General features: G+C 45.0%; 1 protein-coding gene and 1 non-coding gene across 4 annotated transcripts in view; both read left to right on the plus strand.

The window, feature by feature from the left end:
• Positions 1-72, plus strand: TRNAD-GUC (transfer RNA aspartic acid (anticodon GUC)). The gene has a single exon. It is a non-coding gene; the product is annotated as a tRNA-Asp (tRNA).
• Positions 73-4112: 4040 nt separating this feature from the next.
• Positions 4113-25338, plus strand: part of TTF2 (transcription termination factor 2) — a 39113-nt gene continuing 17887 nt past the window's right edge. The window contains exons 1-14 of one of the 3 annotated variants that reach the window (XM_050956827.1): positions 4113-4198; positions 4482-4593; positions 6257-6343; positions 8497-8563; positions 10227-11258; positions 12452-12578; positions 13408-13608; positions 15170-15327; positions 17810-17891; positions 18522-18638; positions 20548-20698; positions 20939-21044; positions 22046-22236; positions 23376-23529. In XM_050956827.1, coding sequence (XP_050812784.1) covers positions 4171-4198; positions 4482-4593; positions 6257-6343; positions 8497-8563; positions 10227-11258; positions 12452-12578; positions 13408-13608; positions 15170-15327; positions 17810-17891; positions 18522-18638; positions 20548-20698; positions 20939-21044; positions 22046-22236; positions 23376-23529 — 2613 coding nt within the window. In that variant the 5' untranslated portion in view covers positions 4113-4170. The other 2 variants (XM_050956846.1, XM_050956838.1) reach the window with 2 other exon arrangements.

Consider the following 25338-nt stretch of genomic DNA (forward strand, 5'->3'; position numbering starts at 1 on the left):
TTCTCGTTAGTATAGTGGTGAGTATCCCCGCTTGTCACGCGGGAGACCGGGGTTCGATTCCCCGACGGGGAGGGTGACCCCTTTTGAAGGGGGGACAAAGAAATGCCCGGCCTGCCCACCACATGCCCTTGCGTTCTCCTTCTACGGCCACTTGCCTTCGCACCCCGCGCTGGTGACTTTCACCTCCAGAGAGACAATTACCTGGCAAGGACATCCTCGCCCTAGCCAAAGCCTCTCCCTGGCCTTCCGCCTCCGGGCCCAGCTTCGGGGCCTGCACGTGGGGGCACGTTTCAGAGCGGCAAAGGGAAATAGGCTGGCCAGAGGCATGAGGACAATGGGCCAGACAGAGGGGGAGGAGGAAGACAGGCCTGGGATTGGCTTCTTGTCTTTTTCCCTTTGCTTGGGAGTTTACCTGTGACTGTAATGGGGAGACTTGAGAAATACCTGTGGTCGCCGGCGAGGTAGGGGGCCGCCCCGAGAGCGCAGAGCTGAGCGTTTTCAGTTGGGCTGCTGCTAGCACCAGCGCCTGGCCGTGATTGTATAGTGGATAGTACTCTGCGCTGTGGCCGCAGGAACTTTGGTTCGAATCCAGGTCATAGCATTGCTTTTTGGTCGGGGTAGGGGTGTGCGTAGGCGGGGAGTGGCTATCCTGCAGCACGCCTGGTGGCTCAGCCTGATTGCGTCCATTGGCCAAGAGAGCCATGGGCCGGTCCTTAGTTTCTGCTTGGTAAAGGAACACAGTCAGTGGGGTGCATCGGTCTGAAAAAGAGTCCCAGGCCTTCTTGCTGGGCGCCAGGGTCCAGAGGCAGCGCATTCCCTCCTGGCAAGGGCTGTGTTTCGAATGTCCGTCCAGTGCGCGTTGAACGGAAGGATGTGCGTGCCTGGGAAGCTGCGTCCCTCCAGAGGCGCTTGAAGCGCCAAAGGGTGCGTGGGTGAGCGTGTGATGAGGTGAGTCTGAAGTGTGGAAGCGGGAGGGTGTCAAGAGGAGGTTTTGAGAGGAAGAAGGTGCTGCTGAGCTGGTAGGTGAGGGCAAGGTCCCAGGCGGGTGTTGTGTGAGGAACTGTGTAGGCCGTAAAAGGCGGGCTGGTGGGCAAGGGCAGGTGAGGGGGGCCAGGGCTGTGTCTGCGGCCAAAGGCTTTGGGAAGCAGAAGAGGGCCAGGGCTGTTCCTGGCTGCTGGGGCCCACGCGACGGTGTAGGTGTACGCTGACCATAGCTGTTCTTCATTAGCTGGGCCCCTTCCCCATGCCCCTTTCCTCGTTAGTATAGTGGTGAGTATCCCTGCCTGTCACATGGGAAACCGGGGTTCGATTCCCCGACGGGGAGGGTGACCCCTTTTGAAGGGGGGACAAAGAGATGCCCGGCCTGCCCACCACATGCCCTTGCGTTCTCCTTCTACGGCCACTTGCCTTCGCACCCCGCGCTGGTGACTTTCACCTCCAGAGAGACAATTACCTGGCAAGGACATCCTCGCCCTAGCCAAAGCCTCTCCCTGGCCTTCCGCCTCCGGGCCCAGCTTCGGGGCCTGCACGTGGGGGCACGTTTCAGAGCGGCAAAGGGAAATAGGCTGGCCAGGGGCATGAGGACAATGGGCCAGACAGAGGGGGAGGGGGAGGAGGAAGACAGGCCTGGGATTGTCTTCCTGTCTTTTTCCCTTTGCTCGGGAGTTTACCTGTGACTGTAATGGGCAGACTTGAGAAATACCTGTGGCCGCCGGCGAGGTAGGGGGCCCCCCAGAGAGCACAGAGCTGAGCATTTTTGGCTGGGCTGCTGCTGGCACCAGCGCCTGGCTGTGATCGTATAGTGGTTAGTACTCTGCGCCGTGGTCGCAGGAACCTCGGTTCGAATCCGGGTCACGGCATTGCTTTTTGGTCGGGGTGGGGTGTGCGTAGGCGTGGAGGGGCTATCCTGCAGCACGCCTGGTGGCTCAGCCTGATTGCGTCCATTGGCCAAGAGAGCCATGGGCCGGTCCTTAGTTTCTGCTTGGTAAAGGAACACAGTCAGTGGGGTGCATCGGTCTGAAAAAGAATCCCAGGCCTTCTTGCTGGGCGCCAGGGTCCAGAAGCAGCGCATTCCCTCCTGGCAAGGGCTGTGTTTCGAATGTCCGTCCAGTGCGCGTTGAACGGAAGGATGTGCGTGCCTGGGAAGCTGCGTCCCTCCAGAGGCGCTTGAAGCGCCAAAGGGTGCGTGGGTGAGCGTGTGATGAGGTGAGTCTGAAGTGTGGAAGCGGGAGGGTGTCAAGAGGAGGTTTTGAGAGGAAGAAGGTGCTGCTGAGCTGGTAGGTGAGGGCAAGGTCCCAGGCGGGTGTTGTGTGAGGAACTGTGTAGGCCGTAAAAGGCGGGCTGGTGGGCAAGGGCAGGTGAGGGGGGCCAGGGCTGTGTCTGCGGCCAAAGCTTTTGGGAAGCAGAAGAGAGCCAGGGCTGTTCCTGGCTGCTGGGGCCCACGCGATGGTGTAGGTGTACACTGACCATAGCTGTTCTTCATTAGCTGGGCCCCTTCTCCATGTGCCTTTCCTCATTAGTATAGTGGTGAGTACCCCCACCTGTCATGCAAGAGACCAGGGTTCGATTCCCTGACGGGGAGGATGACCCCTTTTGAAGGGGGGACAAAGAAATGACCGGCCTGCCCACCACATGCCCTTACGTTCTCCTTCTATGGCCACTTGCCTTCGCACCCCGCGCTGGTGACTTTCACCTCCAGAGAGACAATTACATGACAAGGACATGCTCTCCCTGGCCTTCCGCCTTCGGGGCCTGCACGTGGGGGCACGTTTCAGAGCGGCAAAGGGAAATAGGCTGGCCAGGGGCATGAGGACAATGGGCCAAACAGACGAGGTAGGACTTGATTAAGAGGTGGAGGAAGACATGCATGGGATTGGCTTCCTGTCTTTTTCCCTTTGCTCGGGATTTTACCTGTGACTGTAATGGGGAGACTTTAGAAATACCTTTGGCCATGAGCAAGGTTGGTGGCTGCCCTGAGAGTTTCATGACACTTTAGCGAGACTGAAGAGGTTTGCACCGTGCCAAACGTCCAGTCCTTCCTCTGGCAGATTAAAGATGGTGTAGATAGGGAAGAGCACTGGCCGAGGTTAGCATAGGTGGCCAGACAGGAAGTCTGATATATTGGGATGTGGGTGGAGGGTCAGGGCTGGCGCTACCATTTAGGCAGCCTAGGCAATCGCCTAGGGCGCCAGAATTGGTGGGCGCCGTTTTGCCATAGGGGGCGGCAGGCGGCTCCGGTGGAGCTGCTGCAGTGGTGCCTGCGAAGGGTTCGGTGCTCTGCGGCTCCGGTGGGGCTGCCGCAGTCGTGCCTGTGGACGGTCGGTTGCTCGCGCCGCTCCAGTGGACCGCCCGCAGGCACCACTGCAGCAGCTCCACTGGAGCCACGGACCAGCGGACCCTCCGCAGGCACCACTGCGGCAGCTCCACCGGAGCCACAGGACCAGCGCACGGGGTGGCGAAATTACCGTCCACCTAAGGCGCTCAAACCCCTAGCCCCGCTCCTGTGGAGGGTAATGGGAGCTATACAACAAAAAGACCCTAAATTCTGTACTGTCCCTAGAAAGTTGGGTGATCTGGTGACTGTAGCCTGGGATGGGCAGGGCAGGGCAGGGCAAGGCAGTACGCGCTGCAGGGGAGCCGGGCAGGGAAAGGTGTGTGCGGAGGTGACACGTAAGGCGCTGGCCACTGGAGCAGGGGAAGCAGCTTTATTTCGCGTAACAAACACAAGGCCGGAACTCGGGGATCAGACGAGCGTCACTGGCCCCGCCCCGGCAGATACAACCCCGCCCCCTACTCCCATTGGCCGAGGGTAGAGTTCCCACGTGGTGTGTAGGCTTGGAACTAATAGCAGGAGTTCTCGCCAGGTCTCATTGGTTTCCTTCCCACCAATGACCTGTCCCCCAGCTTAGCCACTTCCTCCCCATCATTCGAAAGCTGGTTCCCGCGCAGAGAGAGAGAGAGAGAGAGAGAGAGAGAGAGAGAGACGGATGGGGGGGTGCTCCGCTGTGATTGGCTCCCCTTTCCTCCCCTCGCTCCAATTGGCCGATTTGCCACCGGTGGGCGGGGTCAATAGGCCGGATTGGCTGTATACCAGAATGGGGGTGTGGTTAAAGTCGCGTTTTCCGGAGTATCTGCCCGTTCCGGGCCGGTGTCGGGGTTTGGTGCCCGGCGATGGAGGCGGTGCGGTGCGCGGGGCACGGTGAGGGACGGAGTCTGCGTGACATGCCGGGGGGCTCCGCGAGGGCTGCGGGATCCGCCGGATCGCGCTGCGAGGTGCAGGCCTGGCTGTCTGGGGAGGCCTCCTGGGGACGGGACGGGACGTCTCCAGACTGGGGGCGTCCCTGGGGCTGGGTCCCCAAACTGAGCGTGGGGGAGTTCCCTGGGCTGAGGGTATCCCTGGGCTGAGGAGCTCCCTAAGCCCGGGTCCCGAGTGGAGCGGATGCTGGGGCCGGTCTCACAAGGCTGCTTTTCTTCCCCACCAGGGTCTCTCTGTGTCCTAAAAACAGGCGTCCGCGATGGACCCAGCAAAGGGAAAAGCTTCTACATGTGCGGGGTCCGGGACCAGGTGCCCTGCGGATTCACCCATCCTGCACAGTAGGTTTAGCAGATGGCGATGTTCCTGTTCTGCACGCGTACCCCGCTCTCGGGGGTGATGCTGAGCTGGCACCCTTTAACCTGGGATGTGGTGTGTGTTACTTTAGGTTTTCCAGTGTTGGAGATACTCTCAGATTACTTCCTAACAATGTTCATTACTAAGCAAAGGTAGCTGCTGTATATGTGCTCTGAGAGGCAGTGCTGTCTAAACATATAATCAGAGTTTGGAACGGCTTAATGGGAAGTCAGAAACATATCCTAATCCCCTGTTGTTTGTATTATCATAGTTCCTAGGAGCTCTAGTCATAGACCAGGACTCTGTTGCACTAGCTGTGGTACAAATACAGATAAAAATGATGGTCTGTGACCCAAAAAGCTCACAGTCTAAGACTAAGATAAGAGATACAAATAAGTGGAGGAAATACAAAGGAACAATGAGATAATACTAGTTGTCATGATAGCCAGCAGATTGATCACACCAACTGATTAACAGTTATCAACTTTTTTGTAGTCAAGGTAAAGGGGATTTGTCAGGATGCAAAATGGCAACCTGTATCTTCAGCTAGCCTATATACCTTCATCTCGGATGCCCATATACATCATATACACTCACCATGGGCTACAGACAGGACCGGCACTAGGGGTTTGAGTGTCCTAGGCGGACAGCAATTTCGGCGTCCCGCGTGCTGGTCCCTCGGCTCTGGTGGAGCTGCCGCAGTGGTGCCTGCAGAGGGTCCGGTACTCCGCGGCTCCAGTGGAGCTGCCGCAGTGGTGCCTGCGCGCGGTCCACCAGAGCCGCGCGACCAGCGGACCCTCTGCAGGCACCACTGCGGCAGCTCCACCGGAGCTGCGGACCCTCTGCAGGCACCACTGCGGCAGCTCCACCGGAGCTGCGGACCCTCTGCAGGCACCACTGCAGCAGCTCCACTGGAGCCGCGTGCCACCCCCTCCGGCAAAACAACACCCACCAATTATTCTGGCACCCTAGGCTGCCTAAATGGTAGCGCCGGCCCTGGCTACAAACCACTGTGATTTGTAGATGTAGCCACATAGACCATCCTGCAGTTCACCCACAGATTAGCTAGTAATGTCAGTATTGTACCTCTTAATCTTTCTATATAGAAACCAGAGATTCAACTGTCTCCCACCTTGACTACCCACTTTGTAATTTATACCAAAACAATAGAGAAGACCCAGGCTAATAGTGGTACACGAAAACCAAAGTTTTTGTTACATAATTGGCATTCTGTGCCTTAAGTGCTGGAAACTGAGAGAGCGAAGAGATTAGCCCTTTCATTAATTTTAAGTGCATTTGGTGCTGTTTGGGGGGCTCTAACAATGAGCTATTACACCTCTACCCTGATATAACACGAATTTGGATATAACGTGGTAAAGCAGCGCTCCGGGGGCGGGGCTGCACGCACTGGTGGATCAAAGCAAGTTCAATATAACACAGTTTCACCTATAACACGGTAAGTTTATTTTTTTTGGCTCCCGAGAACAGTGTTCTATTGGGGTAGAGGTGTAGTTCTGTGAACCCAACCTACCTTCATGTCTCTGAGCGAAGGAGTCTTTGAGATCTTCCTCGAAGGATTTTGCCTTAGGCATTTGTTTCTGCTGCTCTTACTCAGGCAGCTCAAATCTTTTTTCCTCCCACTTTCAGTCTTCCTGCTTCCTACTGCTTGATCCATGAGAAGTATATGGTGGAGCTGCAAGTTCTGATTCAGCAACAGGACAGAGAAGAATACAAGTAGGTTTGTCCAAAGGGAACATGTACAGCATGTAATTCTCATTAATTTGAAAAGCTGGGATAACTTCCTTCTTGTGGCATCACAGCCTAATCACTGTAGTGTTTGGTGTATACATTTCTGCAGGTTTGCACGTTATTTTTCAAATATGGCAGTTTCCAGTTCCAAAGAGAATAGAATGTAAATAACTGGATTGAGGTGGGATGTTTTTGTTGTCCTGATATTGGCATCATTTTAAAACACTATGAATCTTACAATATGAAATTGTAGATATAGTTGGATGGATTGTATGTGTGTTCGACACTACAATGCCTACGAAAAGCAGCTCCCGACAAAGTTTAGTTTCTGCTGGCTAGATATAGTTTGTATAGATAGTACACAGTGATGTGATATAAGGATTTTACTGGCATGAGTTTGTGATGCTCACATTAATCGTGCATGGTAAAGCCATTTCTGAGTTATCCAGATCATCAAAAACGAGTGCTGGTATAACTTTTATAGAATGCCATCATGTAGTCTCTGTATGACACGTTACAAGAAAATCTATTTTAGGAATAGTACAGAGATTTAAAAAAAATCATAGTACTTTTTCTTTGTATCCTTGTGCCTGTGAAGCTGTGTCTTAGTCAGCATGAGCCAAATGGGCTGAGCTCAGACAGAGAGAATTAACACTAATAAATGTAAAACATCTTTAAAAATGATGTAAAATAGAATCCTGCACATAAGAATGTCAGAATTTAGTCTAGCTCTGGCCAGCCCAGGACTGAAAATGAGAGCCAGGTCCCCCTAGAAAGGCTCGGATCTCCCCTTCAGTGATGTCAATATCCCATTTCTAGTCCTGCTGGGCCATTGGATATTGGATGCTAAACTTGTTGCTGGCCCAGGCCTCAGACATGTGTGGTTTTCAAGGGAAATTTTGCAGTTGGGGTAGAGAGGAAACATTTCTTTGGCAGGTTGATGGTTTTTGTTTAGCATCAACTGTTTGAAGCTGCTCAGCAATTGGAAATGTTAGAATTAATCCTGGGGAGATGGATTATTGGGCAGGTGTTATAGTTATGTGATAAAGCACACTGGTGTGTGATTTTTTTTAAATAGATGCTTCCTCAATTTGTCACATGTGCATTTCTGTCATGTAGGTGATTGATATATCTATATGTGAATGTATAGATACAATCTAAATGCAAGTTAATGCTACTTGTAGTTTTGACTTTGATTTAACACATTTTTGTTAACTGCTTGTGCAGTCTCCTATGAGATTGATATTACCCCTTTTTACAGTTTGGAAACTTGAGTTTAAGAGGTTAAGCAAGTAGTTGGTGGAATGGAATCCAGTTTTCTGACTCCCAATGTCTTGCTTGAAAAACTTAAACAAGGGTTTCTTATGTTTGTTCTTCCATCTTTTGATTCATTTATTCAATATCTTTTAAAATTTTGGCTCCTTCCATATTAAGAACCGACTTACTCTATTCAGTGATCCAGTTATTTACTAGTAACAACTTTGTTATCATAAAAGGTTTTTCTTTGGTACAATTATTTATTTATATTTATATCCCACATAAGCTTTCAACATGTATTCAGTTAAAATTCATGATTAAATAGAAAACAGCTGCAATCCAATAAAAGCATCTCACAGAGCTCTGTTTGTCAGCTGCAAATTTAAAAAAGAAGCCTCCCTCTTATTCCATAGCCTAACTCCTCCCTCCTCCTCCCCTCACCCTCAGCTTCAAAGAAATGCATTGCACAGCCTGTCTCTTAAAAGGCTAATAAATTTGGGCTTTGGTAAACCATGAGGGGTTTCCAAGACTTTGATCGTAATCAGTGACTGAATCGTGTTGAGTGTTCTGTGTCACCACACCTTCAGTTCTTGTTTCAAGGCAAGAGAGGAACTATAAGCAGAGGAAACAAATGTATCCAGAGGATTTTAATATTATAAAAAGCCGTGCATTGGGCAGTTACTAAATTTGATCTCATTTGTGTTTCCAGAGATCTTAAGTGATATATTAAATGCATATAAATCCCTGTAAAGTGCAGATCCAGAGGCTCTGTCTGGGACACTGCTTGTGCAAACTGAATTTTTAAAGATCCTCTGTGACAGAACTTACTGGTATGTGTTATAACTTGCTTTCACAGCTTGTTTTCTTTTATGGTCTACTAGGCTATGCTATCGATGCCTTAAAAGTAAGATGGAAGGGAAGAGGTGGTGTGGGAGCATCCCATGGCAGGTACATGTGTGTCATTTATATTTAAGCTATCTGCTGCTCACAGTGTGTGATTGTTTACATTTGTCCACTATGCAACCTGCAGTTCAACCTGCAAAGGGCTATGGGTTCCAGCATACGGTGCTCCATCTTGATTTAAGGTGTTGTCACAGAGTGTGGGGGAGTCCGGCCCTGCACCCCTCTTCCTGGGACTTACAGTGACTCTCAGCCAACCAGTAAAACAGAAGGTTTATTGGACAACAGGAATACAGGTTACAGCAGAGCTTGTAGGCACAGCCAGGACTCCTCAATCTAGCCCCTCTGGGGTCCAGGAAGCTTAGCCCCCTGAATTCCAACCACCCAGCCCAAAACCGAAACTAAAAACTCCCCTCCTCCAGCCAGCCGATTCCTTTCCTTTCCAGCTTCCCGGCCAAGGTGCTAACCCCCTCCCCCCTACCTGGCTCAGGTTACAGGCTTAGGTCTTGTCCCTTACCTAAAGTCATCCCCAGCTCTTCCATCCCCCTAATCCATCACAGGTGTCTATCTGCTTTTCTTTAGATGAAATATTGCATGCCGGGGCCTCTCTTTACAGGCCAAAGTACAGGGAGTACTTTGCGTTGTGGGCAACTTGCATTCAGTATCCAGCTGTGGTGGTCTCTTCTCTTTTTCTCTGTCCCCATTCCCAGAGGCTGCATGGTTGACGAGACATTCTGCTTAGTCCCTGGGGAGGGGCAGTGGGTGCCGGGAATCAGCTTTAGGCTTCTCAATAGTGCCTTCTACAGCCAAGTGCTTACTAGTACTTGAACAGAAGGAAATATGCTTAGAATGTGTTTTATGTTACATGGCATATGTAGCATAAATCTCCGTAAAGGTTATGATCTACTGAATGTATTAATCCTATTTCTATGCATGTATCATTTTTGTATTCGAAGTTATGAACATTGGCTGTAGACTTGCTTGATTTCTAAGTAGCCTTAGGGTATGGCTACACTTGCAGCCATACAGCGCTGCTGCGGGAGCGCGCCTGCGGCAGCGCTTTGAAGTGCAAGTGTGGTCGCAGCGTCAGCGCTGGGAGAGAGCTCTCCCAGCACTGCAGGTACTCCACTTCCTCGTGGGGATTAGTTTACAGCGCTGTCCAGTGCTGGGGTAGTGTTTAAACTGGTGCTTTGCAGCTCTGTAACTTGCTGCGCTCAGGCGGGTGTTATTTCACACCCCTGAGCGAGGAAAATTGCAGTGCTATAAAGCGCCAGTGCAGCCAAGACCTTAGTTAGAACATTTGGTCACTTCTTGGGAAAAGAATGTGCATGTTAAGTGCTCATTCAGGAAGCACTTAACAGCGAAAGAGCTTGGAATACTCCAATCCACATAAAAAGTCTACTTGAGGACGTTCAAGGTAGCATGTGGGTAATGGCTGCTACCTGCAAGTCCTGAGTCATGCATGGGCATGTGACTTGCCCATGTGATTCAGAATCTCCATTTTGTGACTGGATTCTACACAAGGGGGTTTCTGTGACCAAACCATCACAGGCGGCTCTGACATAGCCTAGCTGGAGTTATGGGAAAGGTGATATTCACAGAATCTGATATCTTTCTTGAGTGGGTTATGGCATGGTTGAGGGTGTGATGGGGAAATGTTCTTTCCTACTTCATTTACTGAAGAATGAATTTTTATTTACATATTTTGCAGGATTCCAAAGCCATCAAATCGCCAGTAAATGCAGAATCCCAGCATGCATCAGAGCTATTCTTTAATCCCAGTGGTCTGCGAAATCCATTCAAAGTTCTAGACAAGAATTGTGAACTGTCCTCCTGGAAGTTACTTAGTGAAGGCAACAGGGAGAAAAATACCATTGAAGGAGGGAAACAGAAGGAAAAGAGAGAGCAGGCATTAGATAAAAAGGAGGAGAAAATGACATCTGAATCTCAGATGGAAAGAGAGCCGCCATTGGGAATGAAGATTAAGAAAAAACAATCTGGGGAGAAGAGGAGTGATGCGGAATCTGGGGAGGGAACAGGGTCCAGAGATAAATCAAGTCAGTTTGAGACTCGGAAAGAGAGAAACCTTTTGGAGGATAAACAGAAAGATGGCACCAGTGGAGAGTCTGAGAAATCCTCTGAGCACATAGAGGAGGAGGCATTTGCGAAGCCAGCGAAAGATGCCTTGCACAAAGAAAGGAAACTAAAGCCTTCATCCCCAAGCTTTGACAGCCAAAAAGCAAGCACTGAGCCACCGAGAGAGGAGCAGCTCAGAAAGGACGACTCAAAAAGCAACAGGGGTAAAGGAATAGAAGTGAAGGTAGATGCTGGTGGAAAGGCTAGAGAGAAGAACATGACATCCAGAGAGTGTGTGATTTCCCAGGAGGCTACAGGCTTGTCAATACCATCAGCATGTCTCCAAGTGCCCTCTGAAGGAGGCCCAGTGGCACAGCCAACACCATCAAAGGCAGGAATAGTGCCAGGGGAGCGAAAATATGCAAATCAAGATACTAACAGTGATGAAGGTGAAGTTGTGTTTGTTTCTTCCAAGTTGGGCAAAGATCAACCTGATGGGTCAGTATTGGATTTGCAACAGGGGGAAGTTCGTGAGAGATCCTCTGGGAAGAGTGAACAAAGGATTTTCTCTTCCTCTTCAGGAGTTGCAACATCTTTGCAAAAGGAAGAAACCCTGGACACCAAAGCCCTTCAGAACCATCTTACAGTTCAGCTGAAACAGAAGAAGGTTATTTTTTCTATTATACACTTCACTTTTGCTCTTCCCATTCTCGAGGCAGCTATTTGCATCAGCCCCGTCAGAATCAATAACCCCTACCAAGCAGTTTCTCTCTGGAGTGCTTAGAGAAAGGTGATCGCTTCAGGCTTCTGAAAACTGAGGCCAGACACACATCAGTTGGATATATATACACTTAAAACACTATGTGTGAGAGAACTTCATATCCTCTAGCTAGTATTTTCTTTGAGGGCCATGTCAGCAACATAGTAGGAACATATGAGCTGCACCTTGGCTGTGTCTACATAGCAGCTGAGGGAGAACTTTCCTGAGTGGGTAGACACATGCTATCTCTACTTGACCTAGCGTACTACAAATAACTGTGGCTGCAGTGGGACTGGTGACAGCTAGGGCTAGTCCACCAAATCCGTACCTAGGGTCAGGCAGGATTGTACTTGAGAGACTAGCTTGAGTGCTATTTTTAGTGTGCTAGTTTGAGGAGAGCTAGTACATGTCTGTCTAGCTACTCTGGGAAGCACCCAAAATTGCAGCCATGGTTCACTTGTTTTAAAAGTGTGGTAATAATTTGAAAAAATGATTCTCATTAAAAAGACATCATGGAGAATATTTATGATTGCAGCTTTGCACGTTTACTCTGGGATGGAGAAAACAATCTGTGTTCTTTCGGTCTTGTTCATAATCACTAATAATAAAGATCTGAAAACTTAGAAATTTTGTCAATCATGCATAAGTCAAAATAGAATTTAGATCTTGCTACTAGAACTATTGCTTCTGTTGGATAACATGGTGTAGAAAAGAGTAAAAAGAAAGAAAGCAATCTAGACTGAGTGCCCTGGAGAGCTGTTGAGCTCCTTAGACTACCCTGGTTGTGTCCCCCTTCTCATAATCCTAGGGAATCAGGGGTTCCTAATTCTCCTCCCCTAAAATTTAATAATAGTTAACTTATTTTCTGGTTAAAGGTGCTCCAGAGATTTATACAACCCTTATATGAACTACGTTACACTTACAAATATTTTGGAGATTGCAGAATTAGGTTAAAATATCTAACTTCCTAGAATGCAAAATTTACCCTTTTTACTTCTGATTTTTTGACTGTCCTGTGTAGAGGAGACTGGTTGGAAATAGTTGGTGGTGGATATTAGTACCAAGTAGATAAGACATGGATTCTGGGTTTTGTTTTTCAGAGCACTTTGGCGACAGTGAATGTTCAGGCCCTGCCGGATAAAGGTGAAAGATTATTAAAGCAAGTGCAGGATTTGGAAGCTGCGCTCAGTGCTCTCAGCCTCTCAACAGCAGAAAGTGCAGAGAAGGGTAAGAGGGATGGTCAGAATTTTGGCAAGTGATGTGTCCAATTACAATGTTTTATAAAAAGTACAAGTTCATACGTAGTGTGTTGCATATGTAGAGCTATGGGAATGCTAAGAAGCTGAACACACTATATTAATTGAAACGACTGAAAATGAATGAAGGCATATACTAAATTTCTCTTGCCTGTGAGTGTTGATTTATTTATTTACTTTTTTAATTGGGAGGTGGTTTTCTCTAGTGACTATAGTACATGATTGATTGGACTCCAGAATTTCTGGATTCTGTTTCAGCTCTGCCAGTAACTTGACTGTATGATTTAAGGCAAGTCATGTATACTTCCTGTGTCTAACTGACTAGTATCCTAAGAGTTAACTTTTTCTCTCTGTTGAGAACCTTACTTTTTGTACAAGGCATTTAAATTATTTTGCCTCAGGTGTACAATATACTAAACTTCATCTGCCATTTTGTGGCCAGATGTGGTTGAGCGGATACTTCTGGAGTTTCCTCATAAGTCCCATATGTTAATTCACTAACCTAATTAACTGTATTAATCATTTGTGGATGAGATGGAACCTCTCTGATTCACTGGGCCATTTGTTCCTGGGCACTTGTGCATGCTGAGAGTGTCAAGAAGGACATCCCTTGTAACATGGACCAGATCCTCTGGGAACAGAACTGAGACTCTCATGTCTCAGGCCACTAAATGGTCCTTGGTTAAGTGAAACCTTTTGGTCCTTTCTCCACTGTGCCACACTTTAAATAGTGACCTAAAGCTGAGAGACTGAAGTCCATTGCTAAGCTGTTAATTTTAAATGTTTCCCTTCTCAAACAGGCAACAGTGTGAGTAGTGACAATCAGGAAGAATCTCTGTGCAACCCATTCAGCAGGACGACCAATGAACCCCCCAGTACTGTGCATCTGAAAAACCCACAGCCATTCCAGGATGCTCTTGCTAAAACCTCTCTAGGATTGCATGACTGCAGCTCAGCTCCCTCTCTGGGACCCTGTCAATACTACAGTCATGTCTACGGAGGTAAGGTTGGATTGGCAGCAAGAAACTAGGCCTACCTGTTGGCTAGCCGTTGTCTCTTTTCAGATTAGGTACCATAATAAAGCACCAGTTTGGAGGGAATCCTAAACTCTGTGGATGAGCAAGAGGTTCTTATTCCAGTAAATTTCTAGTTGCTTTCTTCTGCAGAATCTTAGTGTAGAGAAAAGTACAATGAGGTATCTTGAGGAGTAAATCCTGATGGAAGGAACATCAGGGAGTCAGAAACTTTGCTTTATTTTGTTAGGTTGGTTTCTGGCATGCTGCTGACATGGTCCTTCGTTAAGCAGAGTGTAGATCCCAGTATGCTATTCTCCATCCTGAACCAAGTGGAGAATTCATGGGTGGGTGAATTTGGCAGCCTATAACGTATACGAAAAAAAGTTAGCTCTACGTTGTAGATGGGAATTAGGCAATGTGGTCAGATACTAATTCCTTGCAGAGTGGATTGCTTTAAATCAAGGTTATTTAAATCAGCAAGCAGGAAATCTTGATTTAAATAATCAGTTGTAATTTTGTTTTGCATTGTACTTTTTAGTTTTTCTAAAGGATTCTTATTGGTTGGTAACCATTAAAACATATTTATTTGCAATTAAATATAGCTTTTACACTATACTTTGTACTTTTTTCTCTATCTATAAGCATTTATATAGCTTAATTTACATTTATTCAGATTCTTAATTTTTACATTTTTATTAAAAATGGTGACTTATGCATTTCTTATTTACTAGATTATGATTAATTTTACTTGCGATTTGTGTTAAACTCTGTTTGGATGGAAATTCAAATTCAGTCAAATACACAAGCACCATTTTATTTTTTTATTAAATAAAACTAAAATGTTCCGGATACATAAGAAAAGTTCATCAAAAAGTTTATTAAAGCATGTTTTGCATTTAAAACTGATTTATCAAACAAGGGAAGTATTATCCGTAGTTAGTGAATTGAACTGATTTGTTTCTGGACACCATGTCCTTCCAGATTTTAAAGCTAATAGATCTCATCCTCTAACACCTAGTGTTTATTCATGGATTGGAAGAGGGGAAAACAAACGTTTCTGCTTTTTCAACTCCCCATTGGTTTCTTAAGGTTTGAATGAACTAATTGAATAAACTGAAATGAAGAAAATATTCTCTCTGCACCTGCAGAATGACAAAAGCTGGTTTAGCACTTCAGCAAACTCTGGCTCCAGGGGTTTAGCCAGTAACTTCACTAGTTCAGTGTTTTGATTTTTTTTTTTCTTTAAAACTTGGCAGCAGACATGTACTGCTTAATATTTTTTGTATTAGATTTAAGCTTTAACCTAGGTTGTCAGTTTCACATTTAAGTTTTTAAAAATAAACCTATTTAACTTAAATTAAAAAAATATACATTAATTAAATAAAACGATCAATTTTCATCCACACTGATCGTGTTTGTTACCGGGGGATGCACTGTGGTGTTTTTTGAGAGCCTGTAGCCATTTAACCATGCCTTTTAGCCTCTGAGCCTGTTAGTGGGAATTAGCGCTATAAACAGTCCTCATTCACTATGTGTCTTTTCCTAGCAAACTCCAGTGTGCAGGGGCTGTATGGAGGTAGAATGACTGAAGATCGACTTATGGCTGTGCGCAGTGCCACAAGTGATGCCATTAACCATCTTCACAGATCTCTAGAATCCTGCCCCACAGAGGAGATTGTGGCTGAGGACCCATCTGGTTTGAAGGTGAGCCAGTAGCAAGGGAGGCAGTACTCACTTTGTTTCACAGTTTCATGTAATCTTATGAAACATAATGTCAGGGATTATGCTATAAAATGGATCATTCCAACGTATTACCTATTCCTAGACAAATGTACTGCCTTACGTATACTCTTCCACTTAAGACAAGAGGTGCATCAATAAACAGAATTTTGTCCTTCACTTCTATAATTTTTTGTGGGAAGATCAAACTGCAGTTCTGTGAGTGACGTATGAATCCTCAGTTTTACCAGAAGATTTTTAGAGTTCTGTCAGCGACATTGGAACCTTACCACTTTTCTTCTTCTCTAAGATTGCAAAGTCTTTGAGATAGAGGCCATGTCTATGTATGTATTTCCAGAGCACCTAGCACAATGGGGCTCTGATCCTGATTGGGTTCTGTGGGTGCTGCTCTAGTCTAAATATTACATACAAAAACTATGCTGACAGAATGTTATTTGGGATGTAAAGTCCCTCACTCAACAGTCAGGAAATGTCAGATTAAGGCTGCCTGTACAACCAAAATTCAGCCACCTTGTGTGTATGTATTATGATACAGTTCTTAATACATAATCACATATGTTTTTTTTCCCCCCACAGGAAAATAACTTGAGGTGGTTTGAATAGTGAGTTTGGCACTAGTGAAAGGTGTCAAGTGGACAGGCCTAGTGACTGAAGTTCTCTGTCTGTACATGGCATGAGTAGTACATTCCTCTTCAGTTCTTCTGCTATTCATTTTTCTTCTGATCATCACCTTAATTACGATCCTCTGTGCTGACCTTAGACTCAGCTGCCCACTTCTTATTCTTTTTGTATGTACTCTAATCTGCCATAGAATTTAGCTCAAGCTGTGTTGTGGATTAGAGCACTCCCTGCTGAATAGACAGTGAAGGATGTAAATACAGTTTGCTCCCAAATTTTGCAGCTATGTGCTGCAAAGCCTTTTAGCAATTCATAGTTTCATAGAGTTTTTAAAGACTCTAAAGATCATTAGATCATCTAATCTGATCTCCAGGATGTCTCAGGCCATTAAATTTCACCCAGTTACCTCTGTATTGAGCCCAAAGCATAACCTCACTAAAGCACGTCTTGCAGAAAGGCATCCAGCCTTTGAAGACTCCAAGAAATGGAGAACTCTCCACTTCCCTTGGTAGTTTGTTCCAGTGGTTAATCACCCTCACTGTTTTAAAAACTTGTGCCTTATTTCTAATTTGAATTTGTCTAGCTTCAGCTTCAAGCCATTTGTTCTTGTTACACCTTTGTCTACTAGAATAGACAGCCCTTTAATACCTGGGGCATTTTTCCCCTGTGAAGGTACTTAGACACTGTAATCAAGTCACCTCTCAATCTTTTTGATAAGCTAATTTTTCGACATGCTCTTTAATGGGCTGTAGCCCACGAAAGCTTATGCTCAAATTTGTTAGTCTCTAAGGTGCCACAAGTACTCCTGTTCTTTTTACAGATACAGACTAACCTCTGAAACCTTTTAAAATGTGGATATCAGAACTGTAAGCAGTATTCCAGTATCAGCCTCACCAATGATGTTTACAGAGATAAAATCATCCTCCGACTCACGACTCCCATGTTTATATATCCAAAGATCATATTAGCCCTTTTTGCCATAGTATTACGTGAACCGAGTATGGGGATCCACAAGAAAATCTGTCCCTGCTGGGCAGTTTTAATTGTCATTGACATCTATAAAAATGCTGATAGCTATGCCATTGCCAGCTCTCTGCCAAAATCAGCTGGTCTGTTTTATTAAAAACAGCTTTTGCCTTATGCAAGTACAGAAATCAGTCGTATACAATAGATAGTAGAGGAATACTAAGAGAATAAAAAATAGTCAAACTTGACCACCTCCAACATTATTAGGAGTTGATTGTTGCTATATACATTTAGTCACGAAAAAATTCCTTTACACTCAGGAACACCTCAGATTTCCACTACAGGTCATATAATAAATTAGTTTGGATGCGTATACAATAATATAACATACTGGGTCAGAAGTTGCATTATTTGCTAGACATGATTCCCAAGGAGAAAAAAATATTATTTTTTTAAATTTTCCTCCGCTGTATAGATCTGTTTCTCAGACAGTGATCTTTCATAGTAAAATAAAGCTTTTTAAATGACATTGTGCTCGTAAAATATCTTTCATATTTCTTTACAAATATCGTACATTTAAAAATTTCTTCTAGCTTGTGTGTGAAGTACTGGCACAAGTTAGGCTGTCTTATAACATTTATAGTGTCTTCCTATTGCAAAAAGTCTTATCTCAGAGTAACTAGTACCACTCTGAGATGTCTGTCAGCTTTCTTTCAAAACTAATACAAACAAGTGCTGAGTGTACAGTTTCACTACAACAGAACTTGATTTATTGACCAACTTGGCATTGAGAACAGAATTGTCTGAGAGCAATGTCTCTGAACAGCAATTACACTTTACATTCTGTACCTAATCTTTTCAGGTCCCATTGTTGCTGCACCAGAAGCAAGCACTTGCATGGCTACTGTGGAGGGAGAGTCAGAGACCGTGTGGAGGAATTCTGGGTAAGCAGCATAATGATGCAGTGTATCCTTTTGAGATGCATTTATACTGGCAGAAACATGTCTTGTAACTAAGCCCACGTCCAGACTAACCCGCTGTATCAGCGGGTTAAAATCGATTGCTCGGGGATCGATATATCGCGTCTAGTCTGGACGCGATGTATCGATCCCTGAGCACGCTTACATCGATTCCGGAACTCCATCAACCCGAACGGAGTTCCGGAATCGACACGGAGAGCCGCGGATATCGATCCCGCGCCGTCTGGACGGGTGAGTAACTCGATCTTAGAAATTCGACTTCAGCTACGTTATTCATGTAGCTGAAGTTGCGTATCTAAGATCGATTTTCCTCCCCTAGTCTGGACGTGGCCTAATTCTCCACTATGGTGGCAGTGATGAAAGATGTATTTTAGTCAGGCTCCATTTCCTGGAGAATCCTGTTTTCCTTGTATCCCATCCAAATATGAGTCAGCAGCCCATAGCAAATCATAGCTTGCGGTAGTAAGTTCTTCAAGATCAACAAATATCATACTGTGTTACTTGTGAGTTTGAGATGCTTCAGCATAGATTTGAGCTATGCATACTCATTCCATGAGGTAATTGTGACTTTTTCCTTCTACTTTTTCTTCCCAGCGGACGATATGGGCCTGGGGAAGACTCTAACAATGATTGCACTCATTCTGGCCCAGAAAAGGCTAGAGAAGGGGAAAGGAAAGGAGAAGAAATTAGAAATGTGGCTGTCGAAACATGGTATAAAACAATTATACTGCAACACAATGCTAGTACTTCAAATGTCTGGGCTCTCTAAAAGATGTGCATTGAGCGTGGGCAACATGCGTTGTGGTACCTGGTTGGCCAAAGTCTGATCCACAGTGTGCTACAAAGTGGTTGCCCTACACTTGGCTCTGGGGGTGCAGCCTACAGAAGATATATGCTGGAATCATAGTGCTCCACTTAATCAGGATAGAGATGTGAATGCTGGGATTTGTAGTCTGTCTCCATTTAGCCAGGATTAAGGCAAATGCCTACTGCTCCATTATATTCAAGTAATATACAGTCTTGCCCTTGGATATGTAACTCCTTCTGAAGTAAGTGAGTTGCGCGTGAATATCAGAAGGCTACATTTTCCCCTTTTTGTCCCTGGGGTTTCTGCAAGCTGTTAAATGTGCCCCTCAGTTGGGTGGAGTTTAGAAACTGGGTGTGTGATCATGGCCTGCCCACCTGCCTTGTCTGTAGGAACTATAGGTCTGTCTTAAATCTTTGTTGGGTGTTATGCAGTTTGGTTGGTCTAAGTTAGTGGTCCCCAACTTTTTTGGCTGGCGGGCGCCAGTCGAAGGACCACTGCTGAAATGCTGCCGAATTTCGGTGGGGACGCCTCTCGATGACGCCGCTTGCCATCGACAAGTGACATCGAGAGGCATCCCCGCCGAAATTCGGGAGCAACGCCGCTCAATGACATCACTTGTCGGCGGCAAGTGTTGTCATCGAGAGGCGTTTCCGCCGAAATGCCGCTGAAAATTGGCAGCATTTTGGCAGGCGCTCTCCTGGGGGCCAGGATGCGGGCGCATTAAGATGTCGCCCGCGGGCAGCGCATTGGGGTCAACTGGTCTAAGTCCTAGCAAGATTGCTAAGGATGTGTCTGAGAAGTCTAAGCACTGCTATAGAACTCATCTATTACCATTTGCTCTTGGATATAGTTTTGGGATCCAAATGACTGTGTTCATTTGTGGGATTTTTTTATGTAATCCCCCTCCCCGCCTTGAATCCCAGTAAGGAGGATTCTGCCAGCACTATGTGATACAGAGAACTAAACACCGTTCCATCTCTGATGGTGAAGGAAAGAATTCCCTATGGGTATTTAATCTATACTTTGTTTTGAAGCATAGAAACTAGGTAATGTTATGCATATCTTGCACTAAAGCCAAGTGGAGATTGCATACATCCTTCTACAGTCTGGGGGGGAAAAAACCCACCCCTGTGGACTTTTCAAGTTCTGATTGCACCAGTGTATCCAGTTCTGTGCGTGTGTACATATAAACATTCATTATTAATTTATTTCCTCAGAGTGATAGCTCCATTCTCAGTTAATTTGTTGTGAGGTTTTTTTATTCCTCCCAAAAATGTTACTGGGATTTTTTGTCTTAAAACAAGACTTAAATATTTGCATAGACTATTTTCGTGAGATGTCACATTCTGGCTTTTTTCTAGACTTTCAGCATGCTGAAACAGAAATAATGAAGTGTGATAATAAGGCACTTTAGTCTTTCAGTGCTTCATATTGCTTCATATTGAAATCCTTATTTTTTATTATTAGTAAGTCTTCATGCATGACATTTTTGTTAATACTAAATAGCAACAAAAGAATGTCAAGTGCATGAAAAATAAGCTGATCTTTAAAATATTTTTGTTTTACATGTGATATTTTTAATATTGTACAGATTTTCTCCAAAACGTACAACTGCAGGAATACACTGAACTGAAACGCTTAAAAAAGACAGTCACATCTACTTTGCAGAACCATGTGAATGGGAAAAGTGGGCCTGCTCCTCTAAATAGATAGGTTTGAAACGTCAAGGCAGCTGGTTGGGAAATTCCATCTTAATTGTACTCTAATGAGAAGATTCTGAAACCTCTTCCTTTTCTGGTCTTTCTATTTAAGATTCCGCTATCATCCTCTCCCGAGGTACTTTAATCATCTGTCCAGCATCCCTGATCCACCACTGGAAAAAGGAGGTTGAGAGACATGTAAGCAGTGGCAAACTGAGGGTCTGTCTGTACCATGGACCCAACCGGAACAAGCAAGTACAGGCGTAAGTGCAATGCCATGGCAATTCTGCACAGGAGAAGCAAAGCGCTAAGTAGGAGGCTTGTTGTCTTGGGGAGAAGCCCCCAGTAGTAGAACTGTAGGAGGCATAGGGAGTCAGGATTGACTGAAGCACTGGCTCTTACAGAACAGCATCCTACATGTTCATCCTTGCTTTTGTCTGCCTGCAGAAAGGATTCCTGATGGGTGTCATTGCTGACAAGCATCTTTTTTTTTTTTTGTACAGCCTCTCTGAATATGACATTGTTGTCACCACCTACAGTCTTCTCTCCAAGGAAATTCCCACAAAGAAGGAAGAGGGAGAGGTCCCTGCTGAGGACCATGATGTGGGGGTGAGATACATGCAGTTGACAAGGGGGCTGTTTTATATAGAGAGACCAAAATCATACTAGATTGAGAAGTTATTCAACCTATTATTGTTACAAGAAACACCTAAGATTATTGTACGTGGAAAAGTATTTTAATCTCCTCTTGCTTCGAGAGACTTGTACAAACAGGAGAAACCGACTGGAGATGATGTGTTGTCAAGTGAACAAAGTAAACAGAAGAAGTAGAGTATCCTATTTTTGTTACAATAATCATGTTACTTTTAATAGTCGTAATAAATGTTTACATGGAAGTTTTATAGACCTGCAGCCTAAGACCCGCAAGCTGGAGTCAGCTGACGTGGACCAGCCGTGTGTGTTTTCTTGCAATGTAGACATACCCTAAAGTCAAATCTCCTTTCAATTGACTGTATGGTATAGATGAAGTACACCTCAATTCCTTGGGTGCACTCTGTATATGATATTTATTCCTTACATCTGTATGCACAAGGGACCCAAATATGTCTCCTGTAGCCACTGGATCTATGTATTTCCAGACACTTGTAAATGTAAAATCTCCCCTCGTGGATTAATGTCTTGTGTTTAATGAGATGGGATTTATCTTTTGCAGTACATTACATTTATCCCTTTGTCATAACCTGGCAAAATTCTGCTTGTCCAGAATGAATATATTTTGGGGCAGGATATTAAAATATGCATTTTTCACTATCATCCATAATCACGGTGAAGTACAGGCAAGGGCGCTTTGATCCTGGGCTGGTAGACTTTTTCTTGACAGTTTTGCAGAGCTACTTGACTCAGATAACAAGTGCATGTTATAAAGGGGTGGAGAGAGACCCGCAATAGAAGTGGTGGCTGCTAAACCTGCTCAGATTTGTGGGGACTTCCACCAGGGAAAAAATTCCTACCTCCCCCAAAATGTATTAACTTGTGGCTGTCCAGGATGTGGGTCCCCCCGCCCCCAGCCTGATATAGAATTATAAGTTCAAGCTTCCTTTCTCCTCCAGGATACATCATGTCCTTGCTCACCTCTGCTCCAAGTAGCCTGGGCTCGGATTATACTGGATGAGGCCCACAGTATCAAAAACCCCAAAGTTCAGACCTCTATAGCTGTGTGCAAACTGAGAGCCAGTGCCAGATGGGCTGTCACCGGGACGCCTATACAGAACAACCTTCTGGATATGTACTCACTGCTGAGGTGAGCTGACCATGTGGGAAACAGTATAACCCTTCTTACAGTTCCAGACTAACGCGGCTACCCTTTTGATGCTTAATATAACCCTGATAACCGTAGCTTTGTCTACAGGCATCGTCCAGTCATCTTAAACCAAAGATCCTGATGTAGAGTAACTTTGCTAGCGGTGGGGATTCCCAGTCCAGTTATTCTTTAGTAATTCAATACCACCGAGCAACTTATGGTAGTGCAGACTTCTCAGGTGAATGGATTTTGGCTAGGCCAGTACTTTTACCGTAGTCTTTGTATGGCATTAGGTTCTACACCTGCAGATAAGATGGTCCACAGCCTAGTTGCTCTGTATTCTGGTCCATTGACCTATTGCTTATAGTTTTTGCTTTCATAATCAAGGGGGTTAGGTTGGTTATCAATCTACTTTATGTTTTTGCAGGAGAATTGAACTAACCGCGGCACTGACCTTAATGAACAACTGTGTTCACTCGATAGTTATTGTTTCTCTCCTGTGGCATTGCTAGGGCTTCGTTAGAATGAGGGAGCGTGTCCTTGTTACAGTAGTTTCCAACAAATGAGTTATGAATTTAGATGGTTCTGCAAAAAGTGGCTCTAGCTGGGGCGTAAGCAGGTTGAACACTTGTTGTTTTTAATTGTTTACAAAAGTATCTGATTTAATCACTGCATTTCACTTCAAGCGTGGTGATTGGAGGGAAACTTGCAGAAACTTGAGAGGAACAGATTGTCCGATTTGAAGAGATGAGAGCTTGAAGCATTAAATGTGATGCCTTTTGGCAAATTCTTATGCTATTTTTTTTTGCCTTTTTTTTTTAAGTGAGGTATTCAGAGGCATACCAACTAAGAGGAGGTGACCCGTGCTGAGACAGAAGCACTGCCCCCTAGCACCATTGGGAGTAAGACTTCTCTGATCATCAGACAGTTTGTTGTTTTAGTGTATAAAGATGTCAGTGCTAAGTCTGAATATAGATTCAGTTACTGCTGTGGGCTTTTGTTTGAAGGAATTTGATGTAAACAGAACACGAGGCTGTTTTGGATCGGAAGCAATCAGATTCTTTTCTGATCTTCTCGAGACTAACCAAAGAACTTCACTTAAACTTGTATGTATTGTCTTTTCTTTCCTCTCCTGATAGGTTTCTGCGTTGCTCTCCTTTTGATGAATTCAAGCTGTGGAAGAACCAGGTAGATAACAATACAAAGAAAGGGGGAGAGAGATTGAGTATCTTAACCAGGAGTCTCTTATTGCGGAGAACCAAGAACCAGTTGGACTCGACCGGCAAGCCCCTGGTAATGACCTCTCTCCTCTTCTGGGGGTGGGGAAGGGAGCTGTAACCTCCATCAGACGGTAGTTTTTTCATATATGGGCTTGTCACTCTACAACTGTTTTTTCCTTTGTTCTGCAGTTTAGGATGCAAGACCAGACCCTATCATTCACCAGCTAGGAGACTTGGCTTCCTCTTCAGGAAAAGCAACCCAGCTTCCCAAAATGGAACAAAAAGCTTATTATATATTATTGTTTGCCTAATGAAGTTAAATTTCCTATCAATTAAAATATTCTACAGAGCAGAGAGTCAGTGAACTGGACTCTTACATCCAACAAATGGCCAGGTCAGAATGGTGAGCCTGGATACTCTGAGAAGAGATCTAATCAAGTATCAAATTTATCTTATTCAGGCTAGCCATTCCTACTGCTGGGATTTTAACAGTAATGAAATGCCAAAGATGGCCTTGCATCGCTACGTACAATTTAAGACAGCAATTCGTTACCCCAAATAATCCATTAGAGGAATCTCAGCATACAGAACTTTTTTATTTAAAAAAAAAAAAGCTACATCTAAAAATGTTATGCCACTCGCTTGTATTATCCAATTGTGAACGGTGTACCAAGCAGCTGCTTTCTCAACCCAGAAATTACGCATGCCCTAGTAAGCATGTAGCACTTGAGGCTTTGTTGCCTGTTTTGTCTTTTAATGTTGACTGATATAAACAGAGCATCTGACTTCCTTTAAGCCTGAGTGCTAACCAAGCAGATCTTAACAGCTCTGTAAACACCCAGTTTGTACCATGATTGCTTTAGGATGATTAGGTTTAGCATAGGAAGAAGGGTGCAATTTCCTGAGATCTGTGCCCCACTATGTTAACTCTTGGACTAAAAGGCTGGGTCAGAATGCAGCAGCACCTTGTCATTGGTCATTGACTGGCAGGTGTGATCCTCTTTGGAGCTTTAGAGCAGAGAAGAAACCCAGTAGTGAGTCTCAGTATTCAAAGAGAAATATAAGGTGTCTGATTTCTTTCCATGCAATATATTAGCAAATTAAACATTTGTATAGCTCAGAGTATTGTCAACTCTAGTGACTTTTTTTTTTTGAGATTTGTGATTTGTAGTGTTTTTCCTAAAGCCCCAGCTCCTGGAATCATGATATTGTATGAGAGTCTTAGTTTTAATTTAAAATAAGTAAGTTTCTGGCCCTAATGATTGCAGAGAAAAGCATTAAAATGTGAAGCAAGTATAGCCTAAGAAGGGATGAAAAACAGAAGGCTAATAAAAAAAAAAAACAACACCCCAGCATTACTTTTTTAATCTCTTTATTTTTGTGGGGCTGGACTCTTAGTTTTTGAATGTTTGGAGTTGGCAAGTGTGAGTTCACCCTTAACCTAGCTATTTCTTAAGTGAAGAATGCCAGGGAACTTGGCATCTGGAGCGATGAACTACAAGATGCTAGTATGAGGCTTGGGGTATGGGTTTTCGCAATGGCGTTGGGCCTGGAGTTGGGTGGGACTGTTGCCTGAGGTGAGAAACGTTGAGTAATCTCTCTGGCATCTGCTTCCGGAACGATCACCCCACCTCAAGTTAGGCATGTTCAATCTTAACTGTTGAACCTTCAGGGAATGTGGCTGGGGATGCATGTATGTGGGTTGTAGGGATGCCTATCCAATAGTATTTTTAAGTTTCAGTGGACATAGTAAATGTTCCCTCTGTGTATATATTCACTAACTCTGCCCAAGTTAGAGAATCAGCCTTGCTTGTTAACTACTGTAGCTGTGATGAGCCTGGGGGTGTTGCTGTATCCGCAGATGCAGAGCCAACAGGGAGTG

The sequence above is a fragment of the Gopherus flavomarginatus genome, chromosome 1 (assembly GCF_025201925.1).
Source record: "Gopherus flavomarginatus isolate rGopFla2 chromosome 1, rGopFla2.mat.asm, whole genome shotgun sequence".
NCBI classification, from domain to species: Eukaryota; Metazoa; Chordata; order Testudines; family Testudinidae; genus Gopherus; species Gopherus flavomarginatus.